Raw genomic sequence first — 22734 nt, 5'->3', positions numbered from 1 at the left:
GCATGCATGATTGAATTACTAGACATTCCGATCCGATCGACCAGCTCGCTCCCAGCAGCTATATGCGACCTCGATGGCCATTACTATAAAAACTATTTTTAAAGGCAATTGATAACTCATTTTTACAGACGTTTAACGTATCCGTCTGTAATCAAAGGCCTGTGAAAAATGGACGATTTACACAGATGTAAAAGAGCCGTCCGTGGAAATCTATTACCACATATAATTCACTTAAGAAACCGCTTGTGAAAATAGGTTTTCACAGATGGTTCCTCAAACGGGTCGTCTGTAGAAACCGATTTTCACAGGTGTTTTCTTAACTGAACCGCTTGTAGAAATTAATTTTCACAGACGGTTCCTTAAACGGACAGTCTGTAATAATTGGTCCCTGAATCGACATTTTTTATTAAAAAACAAATTATTTTTAACCGACCATGCACCCCCCACGGTAGCGACGTCCCAAGTCATAAGTCACGCGATTTTTCGCGCAAAATACGCGCGTGTGCGGTTCTTAGCACTTAACTCGGGACTTCTCAGCTCGCACGAACCTTACTTATCATCCCAACAGAGAACTGCTAGTGATACTAACACTATATGCAATCATTTTGATCTCTTCTATCTTAAACTTTAAACTATTATTTGAGCATGTAAATGACTTCAAATGAAAAACTTTTTAACTACAAAGTTGTAGATCTCATCGAGAACTATAATTTTCATATAGATTTTATGCTCATCCAACTTAGTATGAAAAAGTTATGAATTTTTTAAAATACGTTGTCACTCATTTCTACAGCCAGTTCCTTATATGAACCGCTGTATAAATGAGTGACAACGTATATTAAAAAATTTATAATTTTTTATACTAAATCGGATGAGGACAAAATTTATATAAAAATTACAGCTTTTGACGAGATCTACAACTTTGTAGTTGAAAAGTTTTTTATTTGAAGTCATTTAAATATTCAAATAATCGTAGCCATAAATGTAGTAAAATTAGTCAAATTAAACGTACGATATATAAGTCATTAGACTAACAAAGTGTGATTTATCATAGTTATAACAATCAACCGAACAATTAAACGTGATTTATTATAAAAAAATATAGTTAAGAAATTCGTAGCCATAAATATAGTAAAATTAGTCAAATTAAACGTACGACATATAAGTCATAAAACTAACAAAGTATGATTTATCATAGTTATAACAATTACCTAAAATCGGATACTAACCAGTAATCATTCTCTTACACTACATAAAATCTCTGCATGCTAGTACTCCTACTTTTCAGTTCTGCAACACATGTAGAATCGATCGAAACGGCTATGAACGAGCAATTGCACACAAGTATGCAGCATGCTACTATATGCATGCATGATTGAATTACTAGACCTTCCGATCCGATCGACCAGCTCGCTCCCAGCAGCTACGCGACCTCGACGGCCGCCGGTCGCGACGATAGGCTCCGGTAGAGCAGGCCGTCGCCGCGGCCGGCGTGGACCCCCTCCTCGTCCCCTTCGTCGTCGAAGTTGAGCGCGTAGCTGAGCGGGTCGTACCGGAATTCCCCCACGCCCGCGCGGCGGCGCCGCCGCATCCTGCATGTCGTCGAGGCCGCCGCCCTGGCCGAAGCAGCAGCACACGGTGGCCCTCAGCCTGTGCCGCAGCGAGCTCAGCGACGACGACGGCGCCTCCATCTGCTCGCGGCAGGCCACTGAGGACCTTGGCAACGAGGTCAGCTAGCTGGTCAGACAAGTGATTAGTATTTAGCTAGCTTGCGGTTGGTTAAGGTGGGCACGACGAAGATGAGAACGGGAGACGTGCTGAAGTACGGGAGGTGCGGAGAATGACGGAAAAGTACACGGCGGGAGAGCGAGTGGCGTTGCGGGTGGGACGGTTAATGCAGGGGCAGTTTGGGGATTCTTGTTTTGGATGGCAACCAGGCGGGTGCGTTCTGCGGGACTACGGGCATATTTGATTCCGTATAAGTTTGTCACGTTAAAGTTAGTTAAATATAATTTGTTATAAAAAATATGGTTAAATTTTTTTTAGCTATAAATATAGTAAAGTTAGTTAAATTGACATACGAGTCATGAGTCTAATAAAGTATGATTTGCTATAGTTATGACAATCAACTAAATAATTATCTAAAATATATGATACGACTAATCTTATATATGATAAATTTAAGAGTGACCAAATAGGTTCTACATGTCTCCGCCACTTAGGTTTTTTTCAATCTAACTCTAACCCAATCTTACTGTCTCCGATCATAAATATATGTTATTTAGAATAAGATATGATCTCTAATGTATAGCTTTAATCGCTATTTTTTATTAGAATATATTTAAAAAATTCATTGAATTTGTGATATTATGAAATATTTTTCTAAGATAAATCTACATATACGATTTTAAGGTTTTTAAAATAAATATTTTGAAAGTTATTGTTAGTCAAAATTTTAAAAGTTTGATCAAATATTTTCTAAAATGATATGTATTTATGACCTGATGGAATATTGAATTTTGGTTATTCCATTTTTAAAAAATGGTTAGTCATAATAATTCGACACTCATTTAGATTGAAAATTCTAAGTCCTCTTCTAATGTTCGATAATTTTTGGGAGCCATTCTTTTCCTAAGCTGCAGACACTTTGTCCCTCGGTGCTTCAGTGAACTTTTGTATATTAGTGGGATTAACCATAGCCTTCAAATGGAGATAAGACAGACGTCGACCGACATTCACTGACGTTACACTCATTTGCTAATTTACACCAAAGTTTCTCCATGCCGTAGCTAGACAGCTAGACCCTAGACGGCCGTTTTTTTAGATCAGTAGCTAGACAGTTCATGTCCTTACAAAAAAGAAACATGTCAAAGGAGAGCTCACGCTCATACATCGTATTGCAACCCTCCAAACTTTAACTGGGAACTCCGAAGACCGCCAGAGAAAAACAGCACCAATATAATTATAGCTGAACCGAAACAGCAGATGCGAGTTCTTCACGAGCAAACTGGAGAGGGCAAATCCATCAGAAAAAGATAAGGTCTCGATCAATTGTTCCCCATGGTATACGCTAATCGTTGGCTTTACGCCTCCAGCATAGAACAAGATACATGGAAATCCTTCACACCTGTAACAGTGCCTTTTTCACTTTCCTTCGCGTCACTTTCTGTGCAAAAATTTTGGGCAGAGACCACAGTCGCACAGGACTTGTTACACGAGTAATTTTGCTATTAGTCTCAGGGAATTTCCAGTAAAAAAGAATAGAGTAAGGTAGTGCTAAACATGCAGTATATGAGTTATTGTCGGTGACTTGGGAACTAAGAGTCCTCAAGTTCCGAGACTAGAACAACAGAATACCACGTGACGCCTTTCCTCGAGAACCATCTCCCCGAGAACCGAGAAGAGCCACCCGAGAAGAAACAAATCCAGGAGAGGGCGTCCGGGGCCATAAACAGTTGATCCCCGAGTACCCAGAGTTCCCCGAGGACCTGAGAAGCCCCTTACCGGTGGACCCCACAATGGCTCAACAGTGAGGTGTCAATCGGTGGGAGACCCGATGCCGTATTTAAGAGAGAGCGTGGCCAGTCACTTTCAATCACTCCCCCCCACGCCTATCGTATTGAGTACATCAGTCCCTGCCACCGCCTAGCAGGAGACGTAGGGATATTTAATGCGACGGATCCCATCGCACGTCACCCTGCGAGGCCCATAAAGGAAACGGCTTGAAGATGTCGTCGCTGGGCTCGAGGTGTATCGCCTGCCACCCTTCAGTGTCAGGTCTGCTCTGACCGAACGGGCATACGGGGATGTTCGGCGGCTGCTCGGTGGGCCCTCCTGCACCTGCTAAAGTTGGGCGTAATGGGCGACGGGACCAGTCGAAGGGCGCATTTTCAACCCCTGTAACATCAAACTGTAAACACATAATGGTTGCTTTTCATTTATGGCGTACAGAAACTCGTGCCTGCGTTCTGGGCACGCCAAGCCTCCCCCGGCAGGATAAAAGGGGGGAGCACTTCGAAGAAGGACACGGCTGATAGAAGTCAAGCTTTGGACAGGCCGAGTAGAAAGCTCAGAGTGACCGGCACTTGAAGACCAAAGCTCAAAACTTAGACAAAAAACCTTGTAACACAGAGATTCAGAGAAAGGCATTCTAAGAGCATTAGTAGCACATCATACACACAGAAGTAGGGTATTACGCTCCGTGCGACCCAAAACTGTCTAAAATCCCTTGTGCATTTATTCTCACTAGCCGACGATCATCCGCTCCGCCTAAACCTTATACATTCGCATTAAATCCACGTACGAGGTAGATTCAGAATCAGCCTCCCGGCCGAATCTTAAAGGGATCCCTCAGGATCCCCGCTTGCAGTGTTCATCCACCGATAGTTACCAACAAGGATATACTTTACGGAATACAGACAGAATGATATTGAGACGTCAAAAGAATACCACCATGGGTACCACGATATTCCCTCCCACCGTACCCATTGACCAAGAAAATATTAATTTCAAGAAAAAATCAATAATAAATGACCACTCACACCCCTATTAAATGACATGATACAACCACTTTCTCTCTTTCAAAGCATTTAATTAGAGATAGAGAGTGAAAATATTGTAATAACTACCTCTTAATTTTCTCAATGAACAAATATTTTGAAACAGTCTCCTAAAGCTATAGACAAATATAGTGAAACAGAGTGAGTATTGCTGCCGATTAATGATAACGGATCTGAGAGACCCGGAAGGTGACAGAGGTATGTTAGTCTTGCATGAACCTATCATACAGTAATGAAGGGTGGGGATCTGGGAGTAAGAATGTACCGAAGTCCCCAACAGTCATAAGTCATTCATAAAAGTGCAGCATGCAGTGGCTGATCTCAATTCCCCTTAACATTTATCGAGCCACGAAGTGGTTACTGCTGCTGCTGCTGCTTGAGGATGATGCAGATGCTACCGGAAGAATCGTGCCCCCTTGTATATCACTTGAGATCAAGTCAGGAGCTTGTGCAACAGCATCTTGGCACTCAAAATGGGCTATCAAATCTCTTAGCTGTCACAGGACAACAATGGACCAGTTAACTACAAGCAGACACAACGTATAACAACATTTCCACTTATTAAGTCAAACAGGAATCAAGATCTATGTATTCTCGTTTTTAGCAAACCGATCCAAGGTGTTAATTTTTTGTCTGGAGATTAACAAATAGACCAGTACTTATTGTAACTCAAACTTCGCTCAAACAACAATGTGATCAATTTATCTGATAGTAGGCTCCATATCCATTCAACATGTTTAAACAAGTTCCCACTCAAAAAATATAACTCTGCACATCAGAGCGTTGGTTGCAATGACAGAAACCAGAACATGAATATCCACCATGAACATAAGCAATAGCATGAGGCCCATATTTTGTTCTCTCGCTATCCTTTGACAGGGTAGAGGCTCTCTTATCCAATTATTATCCTAAATAGGATTTTATTTTTTTAACTAGTCCACTCCATATTCCATAGTTGAAAACCCAAAAAGAAAAAGAAAAATAAAAAATAAAAAAGTCTAATTAGATCTATCTCGAATTTTGAGAAGCATATCACAATCTGAAAAATAGAACTGTTACTTTAGCCATACTAACCTCTTCTTCCAGCTTTTCAATCTTTTCATCTTTTAATCTAATGACAGCTTGCTCCCTGAAATAAAACTATGCCATTTTAGATGGAAACCCCAAATTAAGTACATTCTAAATTCTACATTGGTACGATCATGGTGTTCAACACCTGCAACAGTGGCCAAAGAAAACATCACAAAAGACAATCGACCAACTGATAAAAAAAGTGTGATCACTCATGGTATGATCATGGTGTTCAACACCTGCAACAGTGGCCAAAGAAAACATCACAAAAGACAATCGACCAACTGATAAAAGAAGTGTGATCACTCATGAGAACATATGGAAGCTAAATCAAATAATGGGTCAATACTCAATACCAAATTGAGCTGTCCATGGCAATTTTCACCAGATAAATATTAAGATATCAGTTATCAGGAAGGCAACAAAAACTCAGTACGCTTATCCTGCTGATCCATATTCTAGCTGGAACAATATCAGGATTGCATCAAACATGAAGCCCTGATTCATAAATTGATTGTGTGATCATTTGAAACACAAAGAAGAAATTACCTTGCTTGTATTTTTCGTATCCTTTCTTTCCACATCTCTTGATTCTTGACAAGGTTGTCATTAATCTGTGAAAAAGGACAGATCCAAGCAATTATGAGTACAAATGATAAGGCCCCTGAAAACAGCAATTCTTAAGCACTAACATTCTGATTTAGATTTAACATATAGTCAAATACTCAAGTGCTTACATCATCAAGAAATTTTTTCTCTTCTATGCACTTATCAAGCTTTGCTTGTAACTTTTGGAGTTTTATGCTTAAAGCTTTCTCAGTAGCAGCAGAAATTTCTTTCTCATTTTCCTCTTTGACTTCTAGCAGAAGTGACTCATAGTACTACATTAGCACAAAAAACAAAATCAGAAATCACATGGCTTGATATAGAGTAGTCTTCTAAGTATTAAAGAAACAGCTAGCTGATAATAAACATTGACCAGACATGCACATAAATGTATGAACTTACATTTCTTTGCTTTTCAAGCTGAGATGTGAGCAGATCATTGTACTCTTCAACAATCTAAAAGAAGGGAAAGTCAATGTTGTAATACAAGGCATACAGAAGTTCACCAGGATGGTATTATATAATAATCAACAAAGAAATTATTTACTTAAAACATTACAGCTTCAACTTTACTGTTCAGTAGAGCTTCACTCATTCCAGCATCACCATTGCACAATGAACACGTGCTATCTGCTGCGTGGTCACCATGGCAATTGTACTCAACTAACTTTCCATCTGTTTTTGACTGAATAAGCCGATGGACATAGTTGTCCCCTGCATAGTCCCAAACTTTCTGTGTCTCTAATTCAAGTGAATAGCAATGTTGAGTTTCTTTCCAGTGTTCAATAGCATGTCCACCTTTGTACCTGCGAGATATCCCCAGCAATAAAATTAAATAAGTTATTAAGCAAAATTCACAACTTTCAGGATGAATGAAATACTTTACCTTCCACAGCCAACATGGCCACAGATTACACAAATCCAAAGATTCTCCGAAGTTCCACAAATAGAACACATGGATTTCTCTGGTTGCTGCTGACAATATCTACAGACCTGATAGATACTTTCCAATGTAAACACAAATTGGACATGCTGCCACGGAGAGTAAAAGAATAGCATAATATGTTTCTCTAGACCCAGGGAAAACAGATAAATAATGAAGGTCAAATCCAGTTCATCCCCTAGTAGATACCAAAAGAAGAATCACTGAGTTTTAGAAATCTGAGATGCTGCCAACTGGGTGACAACAGATATTCCCCAAGGCACCAATATCATAGTTTTTTTTATACATTTCCATTTTGAATTTTGTAATCCGGAAGCAATTATGATACAATCAACATATGTACTGTGGTTATTAAACTAATATAAAATAAAATCACATTAACTAAGTAAATCATCTTAATCTCTTACTGGGCATGACGAGTCTGTCCATTTCGATATGCATGAGCAGTGGAAAGAATGATTGCAAATTGTAGTGAGAATGCCTCCAGGATCTTGGTCAAGTCGTTCTATTTAAAAATAGAAACAAATAGATGATGTGATCAACATAAACTTCAAAACCATGCTGTCTGGGCTAAAATATTCTAGAACTAGAAAGCTGATAAAATGCATGGAGCCAAGCTTCTATATTGTGAAGTGAGCATAAAAAGAATGACGGATAATTTACATGTAACAGTTATAAAGATGCATGTAATGCACACAGCCAAGCATCAAAATAGGGAAAATCTTGAAAAGAGAAACCTCCTTAGCCTCCTACATCATAAGTCAATTCAAATAATGATATGTGTGAAAACCCCAAATTGACATATCTATGCATGCCTAAACCTTCTGTTATGGATTAATTAACAGCACCAAGACATATGGAAGCTATAAATCACATATCTACTACGAATCAACTGGAACAGTGTTCGAAATTCAACAGACACATCATCATGTACAAACCTAATATGACCTAAGTTTTCCAATGGAATTAAGAGATAGCCAATGCACATGTTTCTAAATCTCGTTTCACTTAGCCGAGTCTACATCTAATTCAATGTACATCCTAAATGTTCTTAAGTTAGAAACCAAATCCATGTTCTCTTTCCCATCAACCAGTAAATGTCATAAATTAATACCACAAGGAACTATGACATGATTTCAAATGTGTAGGTAACAAACATTTCTGTCCATTATAATACAATACAAAAAAACAGAGAGATTACAAACTTCAAATCATCAAATGGAACATAACACCATGCTCTGAAATTTCGGGGAAAAAAAATAGAGTTATTCAAGACAGTCACACATACCAAGACATACTGGACATGTAGGTTGCTCAGCCAAGCTTGTAACCGAGCTATGAGAATGCTCTATCAATTGAGTGTAGTGCACATCTTCCACAAAACGGACACGACAAACATCCCCCTGCACGACATCAACCTCTAATCAGTGATCATCACATACATTTATTCACAGTATCAGGGGTAAAACACAGTGCAGAATTAGTCAGAACAGAAACCAAAACCTCCAGCGAATAGAACTGCTTCCCATTGAAGTGCTTGAAAAAGCTATCAGTGGAGCTCTGAGTGTCGAACTTTATAAGAACGCTGTACTGGTCCTCTGCACCATCAATCCTGCACCATAAACACCAGTTAACACTCCAGCCCACAAACTTGTCGAAACCATACAAGCACATCAAATTAGCCAATTTGGGGTTGAAGTCCAACAAAGCACGATATATCACATAATTGAGAAGACTACGCAGACAAGTTAACTCAAACTAACCGAATTGCATCACATGGATCTATTGAGTTATTTGAGTCCTAAGTCTAAGGAAGCACACAATGGTGTGAAGGTAAGCAAAGCAAAGCGGTAATGATCAGGCGATGAGCGAGGAACCTGACGATGCGCATCTCGAGCGTGTGGGGGACGAAGGCGCCGCAGAAACGGCAGAAGTCGGCGTAGGTCATGTGGTTGGGCACGGCCAGCACGCACACCCGCGGCCTCCTCCCTACCTACAAACACGCGAGCGCGAGCCAGCCTTAGAGATCAGGCTACCAAACCATATCCATGGAAATCCCAATACGGAAACCCTGGGAGGGGAGGCTTACCGGGAGGCCGGCCGAGGAGGAGGAAGAGGCGGCGGCGGGCGGGTCGGGGTAGAGGACGACGACGCCGCGGGTCTCCTCGATGCGGGGGTTCCCCGAGGAGAAGTGGACCGAATCGAGCCCGCGGGCGGACGTGGAGGGCGCGGCGGGAGGAGGGAGAGAGGCCGCGGGCTTGCCGGCGGTCGCCATGGCCGGATGAGACGTCGCGAAGAAGAAACCAGGGAGGGGTTTCGAAAGTTTTACGGGAGGCAGGGGGGTCTTTTCGAAAAGTGATCGTTCCATTACGCCACGCCAACTAGACGGGGCGTGGGTCCCACCTGTCAGTGGAAAGGTTTTGACGGCCACGTCTTCGCAGCTCGCAGGAGGCGAAGCAGAATCGCAGCGTTGTCGCGCACGCGGCCGCTCGTCCCCCGCCTGTGTGGCGACGCCGGCGATCACGGGGGCCGTCTCCTCCGGTGGCTGAGCCCGCGTGCTCGCCTCGGCTTGCAGTTTCTGCGCGACGATCGTAGTGGAAAGGTCGGTGACGGTGAGCATTCCTGGCGCTGGGGAATTTGGCTGCCCGCCAAGTGTTCGACGCAATGCTAAAGCGTGGTGCAGCACTTCTATCCAGAGTCAGCGTTCACGCGGATGCCCAGGTGCGGATTTGGGATGTGCAAATTTTGGGTCTGGGATTGAACTAGTGATGGTTCGTGGTAGTGTCGTCGTTGAAGCGTGCGTAGGCTTTGAGATGATGAGCTCAGTTCTGAGTACCTTCCGGCCGTGGCTTGATGGAAGAATCTTACGCTTGCTACATTTGAGGGTGCATTTGGTTGGAGCCTTGGAGGGAATTGGTACAAGGGAATGGGAGTTTAGAGGTGGGGTCTTAAAATTCTCTGGATTGGTTTATGGGCATGGAAATTTTAGTGGGATGGGGAAAGTGAGTTTGAGGCCCCAACTCCCACCATTATAAACCAGGGGGAGTGGTGGTAATTAGGTGATAATTGCTTGTTAGTAGAATATGGATACATCTCCACTGTTGATCGTAACTTATGTTAACACGTCCTGTGATTTCCCACTCCCAAAGCCAATTAACAAACAATGGAAAATGAACTCCCTCTCTAAATTCCTATCACATACCAAACGAGGGGTGAGGACTAAAAATCAAATTCCCCTGGTAAATGTCTCTACCAACTCCCACGTCCAATTCCCAAGCCCTTTCCCATCGTTTGCCAAACGCACCCTGATAAGTGTGATCGATCATGTTCATTCATTTATTCTTTTTTTGGGGACAAAAAGAAGCATGTATGATTTGGCAGTTCGGAGTACTTACTGTTGTCGTGCCATGGCAAAGAATTAGATCTTCTTGTTATGTGCATTTGTTTGCCATTCACTGGATCCTGAATTAGTTTTCATGCATTTGACCCTTCTCTTTTAGGATTCACAATCTTGCTATGTAAGAAGGCAAGGAGGCTGCTGTCTGCAAAATAGGGCTTCAAATGCCAGTGTCTTTGCATCTCCTGCTTGCTATGGACCATTGACATGGACATGCTTGAATCTCCAGGTTGAGATCTATGTCTCATTTCTTATGTGCAGACTTCGCTTAATCATCTACTATGTATCTTTGACTTCATGCATGTTCTAGGCAAGAAATTCAAGCGTTCAAAGTGCAGCAAGTTGTTCACAGACAAAAGCATCTCTATTGAATCATTGTGGTCCTGACTCCTGAGACATGCAAATTGATCATTTCATACTGCGTATATTTTGTGATAGGTGAAGTGCTGAAGCTCTAATCTCTTTGAAGTGACTATAATGTCCCTTATTTAAGCTAACACCTCCGAGAACAGTTATGGACCATGAGTTTAGAAACTGGTAGCAACCTGCTGATTAGCTGCGTTTCAGCTAGTTTTTGGCTCAACTTGAGGTGCTTGATGAGTTCCGGAAGATTTCTATACTTTGAAAATACTATGCCATGCTGTGTTTACATATTAACATGATGCAAACATAGTTGCCATACCATGATACATATGATGCAAAATTTGCTAAGTGGCCCAGAGCACCAATAAGGCAATAAGAAAGGCTAAATTAATGCAAAACATGGTCGGTATAATTGTATATCACCCATACAAACTACTAAATCAACATAATTCACCCACAGAGAGCCCTAACTAAGCATAAACCTTAACCCCTTAATCGACCAGTTTCTTTGAAGCGGTACTTGCCAGTAAAAGTGGTTGCCAGCTTAACCTGACCACTAACTTCTACCATTTTTTTTCCCAAGCCCTGTTTGCTACAACAACTTATGCTAAATATGTTGTGATAAAGGTTGGTGGAAAATGGTTAAATAGTTCCCATGTAAATAGAGTGTAATCTTCATACTTGCTAGGGATCAGATAAGAGATGAATAGATGATATAGTGTCGGATCATGATCTTGCTATTCCTTAGTGAAAAATTAATTTACTTACTTGGTTTTGCTATTCGCAATATGTCGGCTTACTACTGCACCCAGTGTATTTGCAATCAGCATATCTGGAGATCTTCACCATCTTGTTCTGAGTCATCATCTGCCATATGGTTATTAGGTTGACTGAGCATCCCCAGAACAGAAAAATGCTAACATATCTTAATTTAGTTGACTGTTTGAGTTGATTAACGTGGCCTTTATTGAATAAGTGCATTTGGTCTACTTCACCTTATGTGAGTTGTCGAGATCATTGGTTATCACTCTTTTCTAATGATGATAATGTTGGAAAGGATTTTGGTAGTTTTAGGTGTTTTGCGGATTTGAAACTCACAGATTCGAATTTAAATTGTTGTATACTGTATATATCGCGGGCGTGCTAGTATACTCAAAGTATACAAAAGAACAGAAAAAAAAACTGCAATTGAAACACGTAACTTTATTCATTCATTATTGAAATCATAAAGTACAGTTTCGTCTGTTACAATTATTCTACACGCGTACAAACACACATGCTATTTGACTACTTCTTTGACGATTGCTTCATCCTGGTTCCCAGGGCCTCGTGAGGTTTCCGGTTAATTACGTCCGGCTCATCCGGACAATCTCCGATTAAGCCGCTGTATTGGTCGTCATTAAGTCATCTCCGAGTCTGCAAGGCTGTAGTCACACGCATTGCAGACAAAACAGAGTGAGTGTTAGAAGACAAATAACAGTAAAAGACGAGACAAACAGTCTAGTATGAGCTTTATGAACTGTTTATATATCCCGAATCATCATCGGCTACGTAGGCCTCAGAATTTGTAGTCCCTCATCATCGGCCTCGGCCTCAGGTTCTACAGGAGAATGGAGGGAGAGAGAATCTAGCTACACAGCAGTTTACCGGCTACAACCTCGTGGGAGCCCGGTGAACTGTGGTGTTTCCAAACTCCTATCTACGACCTCTAACTTCAGCCCTCAAGCAACCTAGCCACTAAGGCAAACGCCACCAAGGCGAAAGGGTAATAACAATGGCAACCAACTGTTGGGCCTCCACCAAGTCATCGGCCAAACCACTGAACAATGAGTTCATTGATCATCATTGGTCTTCTACCAATAAAACAGCGATAAAAAGGGCCTCATGTCCATGTTACAAAATTCACAAACAGCAGGGTCACAATGACAGGACCACAGCAGCAGAAGACAGGCCACAACAGATCAACCAACAAAAGATCTCAAGGAGCTAAAACCTCAATTCTGCGTGACTAACAGAAGGAAGCCCTCATCACCAGCTCCGTGAACCAACATAGAGGCACAATAGGCACATGATCATCAATAGCAAAAGGTCATACACAGTCGAGCATTAAAGCCAAAACAGCAAGATACTCGCATATGCACTCGAGGGCCGATAACAGAACCGGGCCACAGACATTTGACAATACCAACAACATGGTTGTGTATATGGATGATAACAGAAATGGCAGCACTAGGGTCTCCAGCTCACTAGCAACCAACCAAAACAACTGCCAACCTTGCCATTCATCACAGAAAACAGCACAACAGCACCCAATCGGCATGACAGCACAGATAGTGCTCGGACACCCAACCGGTAGCCATCGCAAGCCGGCAGCACTCGAACTCCCAGCCGGCGAAACACACAGGTTCCACGGCTATGGCGCAAACCGGCTGGAAAACACCTCGACGATCACGGCACGAAGGCCGGCCAGAACACATCTCAGATCAGAAAAAGAACAACGGCGGCCCATATGAACAGAGGCACACGACTCAATGGCAGTGTGTGCCGAGGCACAGCCCAAACGCCGGCACGGCCAAGACACTTGTTCTCACACAGACACAGCATTCAGCATAAGCACCCGGCGGCTCCCAGACACCCGGCCGGCTTGCCGGCGGCCCTCTGGCTCCCAGCCGGTGACCCATGATCACTGCAGCACATCTCCACAGTCACGACAACGAGGGCCAGCCGGATTTCATCACAGAACAAGAGAACCCGATGACCAAATCAACACAGCACATCTCCACGGTCGCGGCAACGAGGTCGGCCGGAACCCAAGTTGACGGCCATGGCTCAAAGCTGGCCAGAACAATACCAAACAAAACTCGATGCGCTCATGCTGCGCGGAGGCATGCACGGCCAAAAGCAAAGCCAAACTCACGCGCTTGCACGGCACGAAGCACACACGACCGGAGACCAACACAAACCAGAGAGAACCAACGACAGCTCGCATAGCGGCGGCACACTCTCCAAGGCCACGGTGCAAGCGCCGGCCAGGACCCAGCTCTATGACCACGGCACGAAGGCCAGCCAGCACACCTGTATAACACGCGATCACATCACGAGGCCGACCGGAGTTCACACCTCAATCTCACGTGGTCGCGGCACAAGGCCGGCCAGAACACCTGCTCGCACTGACGCGGCGCAAACGCCGGTCGTCACCTGTAGCAAGGAAAAAGGGGATGAAAGGGGTGGTTACGGTAGGAACCCACCGCATCGAGCACCATCGACGGCGGCCATTGGTGACGGCAAAAAGACCCGTGCGGCGAGGATGCCTCTCTCGGTGGATCTCCCTCCTCTCTCTTCCCTCTCTCTCTCGCCCTCTCTAGCTCTCTTCTTCCTCTCCCTCAGATCCGGCCTTCCTCCTCTCTGTTTCCCCCCTCCCGACCTCTTATAGCGGCGGCTAGGGCTTCCCTCACGGAGGAATCCGATAGGGGGCGCTCGGATTTGGGGGAAGAGATAGGGATGAGGGAAGGGATAAGCACGGGGGAAACGACCAAGCACGAGCGCGGCGCGGGGCGAGCACACTCGGCCGGCTCAAGCCCAGGGAGCAGGGAACGCGGGAGCGGCTCGGGCGCGTGGGGAAAGGCGGCGGCGCAAGTGGATATGGGAGAGGTGAAGATGCATGCGAGTAAGGGCGAAGGGAGAAGAAGCACAGGGCGGCGCGCCCTAGGGCAGGCAGCGGTGCGGAGGGGATAAGGAGGAGAGGAAACGGGCTAGGCCGGCTCAAGCGGTAGAGAAGAGGGGAAGGGATCGGGCCGTCCCAAAAGGAGAGAGGCCAGTCGGGATTTTTTTTTTCTTTTCTTCTCTTTTTTTTATATGTACGCTACTGCAAATATACGACAAAATGACATCATACATTAGGTTCACTACTTCTTTGCAGAGACGCTCTAGCCGGTGACATTACTGTTCAAGGATTCTAAGAGTTAGAGTACCGAACTAGTTTCTGCTCACATAAATTATGTGTTCATTTGCGAATCGAAACTTGTAGGGACTTAAGGAAAACTATTTTGTTGTTACGGTGAAGTCAAAGAGCGTCGACCAGAAATCAGTGGCAGACCCAAGATTCATAGAATGGGTATTCAAACTTAAAAAAAAATTAACAGAAAAGGCCACAAATTTACAATAATATAACTGTTCTACCTAACAAGTTGTAATTCACAGTGTTTCGAGTTGTAACTGGGGGATGTGCGCAGTGCGAATAACAAGTTGTAACTCACAGTGTTAGCTTCTTGTGTTGCAATTATGCATTTTTGGACGTGAAGTTGTAACTGGTCTACCTAGTTGTAACTCATAGTGTTTCAGGTTGTAACTGGGGGATGTGCGCGGTGCGAATAACAAGTTGTAACTCACAGTGTTAACTTCTCGTGTTGCAATTATGCATTTCTGGACGTGAAGTTGTAACTGGTCTACCTAACAAGTTGTAACTCACAGTGTTTCGGGTTGTAACTGGGGGATGTGTGCAGTGCAAATAGCAACTGCGCATAGACGCAGAATAGCCTCGCCGTATATATATATATTCTTGTGAGTTGATACAGATTCCTCTCTACATATATAGAATGATTGGGGATGCATCATGTGAGAATTCATCCTAAGTTATGAGACTATAAATTTGCGATCTGAGGCATCCGATGGGACTTTAGATAGCTCATCTAGACGTTGCTCTGCGAAAGAAAGTACCGATTTTTTTAGCTTGCGTTTGAGTCCTCCGTGCCTACCACCTCTCTCAGATGCTTCGATTCTGAGCTTTCCAAGGCCCAGCCTGGCAGATTAAACTGCGAGTCTGCATCATCCTATTCTATGTCAAGTTCTCATCTGACATGTTCCTTAGAATGATCCACCATGAAATGAAGCATGTGTGGCTGAGTACCATGGTTGCATGACTAGTTGAACCATACTTTTTAAATTAGTGTTTGAGTAAGAGGTTCATTGTGAAACTGTTGTGATTCGAAGCCAAATAACTTTAGTTCCATGTTCCATCCTCGAATGCTTGAGACTTAAGACATGGCAGTTTTTCTCCGTCCAATATTCTCAACAGTACGGTTCTTTGAATGTCATGGCTTTCTTATTTTTGCTGCCAATAGCTATCCATTTTTCATTATAAGGATTGAGTGGATCATGGCTGGCTCTTTGCAACAAATTTCGAATATATTGAGATTTGTGCTGCTTCAGTTGCTGCCTGCATTATTATTATTGCCTATTTACTGTAGAGCATTGTCTTGTTTTGCGTACCTGATTTCGGCCAAACATGTTCAAACATGTTCAACTCAGTTGTTTCATGCTAGCTTGAACTGAACTAGAGTACAACACCCATTTGATCTGATCAGAGAGGTTTAGCGAGCTTAGCTTAACATGCCCGACATGACATGATCAACTGCCACTTGGTTGTTTCCCCTTCCCAAATGAAAACTACTCCAAATGTACGTCTGAATCACCAGACATCTATGACCACTTTTTGTGATATTTGAATATTACATCTGAGTTTGTTCTTCTGTAATACGCATGTTACCCCAGCTACTAAATGTCATTTACTTTTGACCGTACTGGTTTTCATGAATTTGAGATCTGCCATCAAACTAGGTGGTGCATGCATCTGGATTGCAGCAATGACAACAAAATGGACACTACTAAGAAATTACAGTGGTTAAAATGCTTACCAAAATTCAAAAGGAAAAATATGTTTGGTTCCAGTCAAAGTCAAAGGGGGAGAGCTCACCTGCAACTAGGCCAATTCCTTTTTTAATAATCGTCATCATGAGAGGATGACAAAGATTTCACTGTTTTAATCAACACTAGAATATCTTAACGGGCTTATAATATTTAGTCGATGACGCGCACGAGTGCACTTCCCGAGCTTTCCAGCTATATGTGTCGAATCATATCACGAGGTGCATGGAAAAAATATTAATCTTATGTTCTGATCTCGAGATGATCTGAGTAGGCATTACTGAGGGATTCATTAGTTAAAATTAGAATTGCTCAACTTCCAATGGTTGAAGTTTATTTTAACTTTATGTTCTGAAGCAAAATGTAATCAACAAGATCCAACAGTGTTGTCTTGCTACAATACGATTGCTTGCATGGAAACTGCTGTAATCTTAAGAAGTTTGTACCTTTTTCCTCTAACCATTTGGTTGTAGACAAGTAAATGTGCAATGGAAGGTAAACAAACAACTTTCAAGCTTTTGTTTGGTAGGAGAAAGTTGTTCTCTCTGTAAATTGACCTTTACAACTGCATCTTTTTGCTATGTTTGACCACCTCTTGCCTATGGAAATATATAACTAGCCAGGGATTACATTTATTACAAGAAGAAAGTATTTCTAGGATCCCATTTTTGGCATCTACATTGCATTTTTTATGTGCTACTGCATTGCATCATGAATTCTTGAGATTATAGAAGATGTAAATGGGTTGGAAAAACTTTGATTCATCGCAGTTGCTTCATGACTTGTCATTTTATTAAATCTTCTGTGTGTAATTCCATAAATTATTTCCCCTTATTTCTGTTTAAGTGTAACAACTGGTAATATTTTGAACATGCTTGCAGCATTTTTTGCTAGACTTGAGGCTACTATAAAATGTTTCACTGATTTTATTGATGGTTATACATGATAAAATGTTAACCGCTATATTCTGTTCCACTCCATTGAAAACTTTAGGTGGTTGCTAGTTACTAATTCGCAAAAACAGTCTGCAAGTGCCCATAATTCCAACAAAGATCTGACTTGATTCCAAGTGTGACTAGATATGGCGATGACATTCGAATGCTGTTTTGTTTGTTTGCAGGCTATGACAGGTTTAGTTTCAGTTATATGGTAGAAAGAACCTTCACTTTTAAAATAACCCCTCTGTTTACTCCAGTACGTAAAATTGTGGATGCAAAAGGAAAATTTATATGCTTGTTCCTTTGCTTAGCTGCAAAATTACACTCTTAAGACTTAGCTATTGAATCTACGTATAAATACCTGTATTTGTGTATTTATTCCTGGTCGTAGTTGTAGGCATGTCAAGCATAAAGAACAATGGCATAATGGATATTTGGATACCATGTCTAAATATTAGTCTTAGTTAAGGACCTAATAAAAAATTGCGGACAGCTTTTAGTTTTCTGAACAATAACAACAGCATACTTAAAGAACTAAGGAGAAGGGGATAACACGAACTATGTTGAAGCGTACATATATATGAACTGGTGCATCAACTTGAAGAATTTGAGTGCAATTGCCTCTAGTGATGTACATTGAAATCACATGGTTCCATCGAGACAAAATTCTGTCAGTAGTGCACCAGCTTAGTCCAAGAGATAAATAACATGAAAGAAGTGAAGAAAAGGAAAAACTATTTAATTCTTGATTTTATTAGCACAAAGGTGATCTATGTGGAACCCCTTTCCTTCTGCTCATGTTTGTGGCTATGTCATCATCAGAGACTCGATTTGCAGACCGTGCACAAATATATGGTCCACTCTGCTTTTTGCGGACAAAATTTGTGCACGGTGTGCTCAAATTCTCAGAGTCTGATGATTCCATGGGCTCATCAACATCAACGAGGGTTGAGTGAGTCGTGTCATCATCAGCATCATGAGGAATGAAGAAGTCAGGGCCAAGCTGTAAGATCTTGCATGGGCGCAAGTATGCTGACAAATCTTTCTTCTGCCGTAGTATATACTCTACCTGAAAAATTGCCAATTGTCAAATAATTTTCATATTCATGTCTTAGAAATTTACAGTGAGCTTCATCGCATTTAATAGCTCTCTGAACAAATTTTGGACAAATTTACTGACATAAATTTTTCACATTTGTCTTTGTAGTGCTATCCTAATGATGTGGGCAGATTCTTCAGGTAGAAACAGACTGACATGGATATTGCATGAGAAACAAGGACATATACTTCTCTTGCTAGGTACCTTATAGATCATAATTGTTCTGCTCCTCTCATTTAGCATGAATTATGCTCTCTTATTTGCTCAGCAATCATAATTCAATTACGTAAAGTCACACAGAATAACCATTGATTATTAGTTCTAGTTAATTACCTTGCAATCCAGAGAACAGTGAAAATAGGGCTCTTGAAGGCTCCTGTCACAGGAGGTACAGATATTCCCTGACCCCTTGAATTGCCTATTCTGTGGTCTCTTCTTCAGGAAAACAACCTTAGAGCTGTTAATCGTATAAGACTGCACCATGTTGATACAAAATTATAAGTCTGCTTGCAGCTTGAACCTCAGAGGCTCAGACAACAATAATCAGAATCACATGCATGCGCGAAGCACATTTGATGTACCTGAACACTGGAGCAATCAATAAGCTTCTCAAGGTCCTCCAGCCGGACAACGTCGTGGTAGACGTATCGCCGTACCTGCAGGAGCCGGTGTACACGGTGTGCTGCCACACAGTGTGGGCAGATGCTGGTGCAGCAGTCAATGCAACAGATGTTCTTTTCGTTCTTCTTGGCATGCTCATGGAAAGAGCATGCTACGAAGAACTTCTGTGTGTTGAGGGCCTGTAACCATGCTGGCTTCCACATTGCCTGCTGATGTTTCAAAATTCCAAACAGTTTTTGCATCAATAAATGGAGAATTCCTATGAGAATTCACAGGAGAGCACGGAGAAGGTTAGAATCCTTACCATGATCATGTATGTAGGTGTAAAGCCCTCTGGTGTTGTGTGTGTTCTGGGTTGGACGGGGTAGAGAGCTTTGAAGAAGAGAGATATGTCTTAGCTTATGAAGGATGGGAGGTGGGGTGTTTAGTGGGTTAAGAAGTATTAAAGACTCAACCAGGAGAGGGGGCTATATATTTGCATCACTAAGGCTTTTGACAATTGACTCCTTAATCTATGGCACTATCATGGAATGCACCTTGCTTTATGACAGTGATAGGCATGTGTAGTTACTTTGTGAATCAAATTTAGAACATGTTCCGGAATTGCTGTTGTAGGTGCTGGGATGTAATATTTCAAAAGGAGGAACTGTTTTATAAAATGTAATTTCATTGGAAGGAGCTGCAAAATAATTTTGTACTAGGTTTGCCTTGCATTGAACTTGCCCTTGCATTGAACTTGCTAGAGTCGATTATATCAAAATCTCCAATAGCTTCTCTGAGATCACACATAAATTCCACAAAAAAGTGGCTTTTCCTTCTCAAAGGAGAGTCTGCTGATTTTACTGATAGTTTTATCAGGTTAATCTCTTAATGAACAATGCTTTTTCTAAAGAATTTTACAGTTCATAATGTTATTTTGGAATTTGTACAAGTGAATTTGCGAGCATGAATATTTAGTTCTGCATGACCACAATCATGAATTCAAATGCGCAATGTGATAACATGGACAATGGTGAATTACTGTATTACACTATTAATTTACTGCAATATCACAATTCTGAAAATTATGACAAACTACCATGCCAAACAAATTATTGACTGATGTTAGTAAAGGCTTGATGTTGAATTTCAATCAGTTGAACTGTTGCTTGTAAACAAAATCATTTCCCTTTTTTTCCCTCCATAACTAGAACAAGAAATATTTCACAAATGTTGATCTGTGATGACATTGGAGCATGGCGAGGTCTGAAGTTCTAACATATATCTCCTTTGCATCTCTTGGAGATTGGGCTATTGCGACATGTACATAGTGAGCCAACAAGATATACAAAACAATTTTGAAGGAAAGAAAGGGAGGTGGGGAGGTGAGGAGAACGTGGATGCTGTTTCTAGTGTTTCCCAACCCTTGTGCCAACTTTTTAACCTATGACCAAATGCAGTGTCCAAGGAGCCCCTTTGATTCCCTGTTTGGAGCCTTATGTGTGGGGGCGAGTACGGCCTTTCTTGGGCAACACATGAATACAATATAAATCGACAGTCTCCACTAACAAATTACTGTCTTGGGCTTTGCCCCATCTTGTTTGCTACAGGATAGGTTCTGTTTTACTTGAGTTCTAAATTTCAAATGGTAAGCTACAAATACTGCTTGATTAATGCATTCTGTAATTCATTTGGGGATCTACATTCTCTTCAACAGTTATTTTAATATAAATTTTTGTGTGGTTTGTTATTAGTAAGCTTGAATGGATTTGCTAATGTGACATTGCAATTACTTTCTATGTGTTTAGAGCGTTGGTATGGAGTATGAACTAGTACTACCATTTACTTCTGCTATAAAACCTTTCAACATGGATATTATTTTGACCTAGTTACTGCAATTGCAATGAATGAATAAGTTGTTTCTGTTTGGCTTCTACATGTACGTGTTCTAGATTCCAAAAGATAAGTACTGCTTGAATCTAGCTAACAGCTAGTGATCTAGCTTTGGGTTGTTCAAGGTGCGGATTTGATAAGGTTTGCGATGGACTATCTCAGGTTGGATTGGATGTGATTAAGGTTTGTAAACATATCTCTCCACTCATGCATTGATTTGGTTTTTTTGTGCTGCTCCATGGTTACACTCTGAAGTTTTGACATGGTACTGTACCGATTCATCAGACACGTTGATGTAATTTTTCTGACAATGCATCTAAAAAGTCTGAACTGTCTTTCAGAGAATGGTCCGTTATCACTGGGAGGGTGAGTTCGACAGCCCCTCCTTAAACTGTCTGATTAGTCTTCAACTCAAGAAGTCAAACAGAATATGGAATAATAACATGATTCTACAAAAGCAACATTTGCTCAGCTTCATCTCTGAACTGTTTTTTTTATATCTTGATACTGATTGCATATGTTCTTTTTTTCGACGAGAATGATTGCATATGTTCTTGCCTTTTACACCTGGTTTTAGATAGAAACAGAGCTGTTTTTTTTTTCTTTAGTTCCTGTAGTTTGATGGAATTACGATGAATTCCTTTTTGTTCATACTAATGATGCTAAATGCATATAGGAGCTTAGAGGAGAGTGATGAAGCACATGACATGTGTCTGAGGTACTGTGAGATTCTGATTCTATTTGGTTAAATGCTGACATTCTTGAGAGAGTATTCTACTTTATATTCCCCCCAAACCACAAATAAGTGATGTAGTATGACGTGTGTGCTCAAACTTTTTAATAGGGTGTTTGTATGAGGGGACTACTTCGGAGTTTTCACAATTTACCTTAGTTTAAACAAAATTCTAGCTTCCCTCTATCCAAACAAGCCTAAGTTTAAAGGCTAGGATTTATTGTTCAAACTTCAAGTTCCATGTTGATAGAGTTTAAAATGTTCAGTTCAAAGATCAAATTCCCTGTGTTGCAAGTTTCAAAATTTCAACTGAAACTTCAAATCTCAAGTCAAAAATTCATTTTACTCGGATTTGAGAGCTTAAATTTCAACATCAAGTATGCAACGTCTGTGATGCTGTGTATGTTGTGGAAATACATGCATTTATTGATATATATGGATCAATAGTTGGTTCTTGTTAGAATGTACGGAGGACTAGTTCTTCGATAAATTGAAGTCACCTATGGTAGCAAAACTCCGAAGCCTACGATCTAAAGCTTTATAGCATCAACTCATAGGATTTGACCCAAAAACGTCCTTAAGTTGGCTTGGCAAATTGGTACTTTTTTTTAGGCGGCTTAGGATGCTAATCTATCAAAGAATAATGTTGAAGCAATGGATGTTCTCTCTTGTTTGTAGGTGATCCTATAATCATTACTCTAGTTTGGGTTAATTAAAAAAACAGGAGCTTTACTACTGGAGTAGCAGAGAAATCTTTGATGGTTCTAACACCACTTTTGTCGGTCCTATGGCCTTAATCTCTGGTCAAATCGCCCCACCGAACTATAAA

At 41.5% G+C, this 22734-nt stretch overlaps 2 protein-coding genes, 1 long non-coding RNA gene and 1 pseudogene across 8 annotated transcripts; 1 reads left to right on the top strand and 3 right to left on the bottom strand.

Annotated features, from left to right (window-relative positions):
• Nucleotides 1-1220: 1220 nt before the first annotated feature.
• LOC133917391 (uncharacterized) lies at nucleotides 1221-1779 on the bottom strand (annotated as a pseudogene).
• A 2909-nt stretch (nucleotides 1780-4688) lies between these two features.
• On the bottom strand, nucleotides 4689-9534 carry LOC133918508 (BRAP2 RING ZnF UBP domain-containing protein 2-like). 2 transcript variants are annotated; one of them, XM_062362412.1, is made up of 12 exons: nucleotides 9269-9533; nucleotides 9057-9172; nucleotides 8683-8791; nucleotides 8468-8582; nucleotides 7587-7684; nucleotides 7123-7229; nucleotides 6796-7042; nucleotides 6639-6692; nucleotides 6368-6511; nucleotides 6180-6244; nucleotides 5634-5688; nucleotides 4689-5053 (listed from the first exon to the last, which is right to left on the bottom strand). In XM_062362412.1, the coding sequence occupies exons 1-12, from the start codon at nucleotides 9452-9454 to the stop codon at nucleotides 4898-4900; spliced, it is 1452 nt and encodes a 483-aa protein (XP_062218396.1). In that variant the 5' UTR covers nucleotides 9455-9533; the 3' UTR covers nucleotides 4689-4897. The 2 variants fall into 2 exon arrangements, with proteins under 2 accessions (XP_062218396.1, XP_062218397.1); XM_062362413.1 differs by lacking the exons at nucleotides 4689-5053; nucleotides 5634-5688 and adding an exon at nucleotides 5700-5869 and having other exon boundaries at nucleotides 9269-9534.
• A 62-nt stretch (nucleotides 9535-9596) lies between these two features.
• On the top strand, nucleotides 9597-19959 carry LOC133918511 (uncharacterized). Of its 4 annotated transcripts, none has more exons than XR_009909781.1 (3): nucleotides 9597-9900; nucleotides 10680-11014; nucleotides 18788-19959. It is a non-coding gene; the product is annotated as an uncharacterized LOC133918511 (long non-coding RNA). The 4 variants fall into 4 exon arrangements; XR_009909782.1 differs by having other exon boundaries at nucleotides 9672-9900; nucleotides 10680-18879; nucleotides 18999-19959; XR_009909783.1 differs by having other exon boundaries at nucleotides 9672-9900; nucleotides 10680-19067; nucleotides 19193-19959.
• On the bottom strand, nucleotides 18335-19729 carry LOC133918510 (protein RGF1 INDUCIBLE TRANSCRIPTION FACTOR 1-like). 2 transcript variants are annotated; one of them, XM_062362415.1, is made up of 4 exons: nucleotides 19605-19729; nucleotides 19261-19509; nucleotides 19013-19153; nucleotides 18335-18649 (listed from the first exon to the last, which is right to left on the bottom strand). In XM_062362415.1, exons 1-4 carry the CDS (start codon nucleotides 19611-19613, stop codon nucleotides 18335-18337), a joined length of 714 nt encoding a protein of 237 aa, XP_062218399.1. In that variant the 5' UTR covers nucleotides 19614-19729. The 2 variants fall into 2 exon arrangements, with proteins under 2 accessions (XP_062218399.1, XP_062218400.1); XM_062362416.1 differs by having other exon boundaries at nucleotides 19261-19506; nucleotides 19605-19728.
• Nucleotides 19960-22734: the final 2775 nt, after the last annotated feature.

Source organism: Phragmites australis, chromosome 5 (assembly GCF_958298935.1).
Source record: "Phragmites australis chromosome 5, lpPhrAust1.1, whole genome shotgun sequence".
Taxonomy (NCBI): Eukaryota; Viridiplantae; Streptophyta; class Magnoliopsida; order Poales; family Poaceae; genus Phragmites; species Phragmites australis.
Note: the sequence above shows the minus strand (reverse complement) of the source record. Positions and strands in the feature narration are given on the sequence as shown.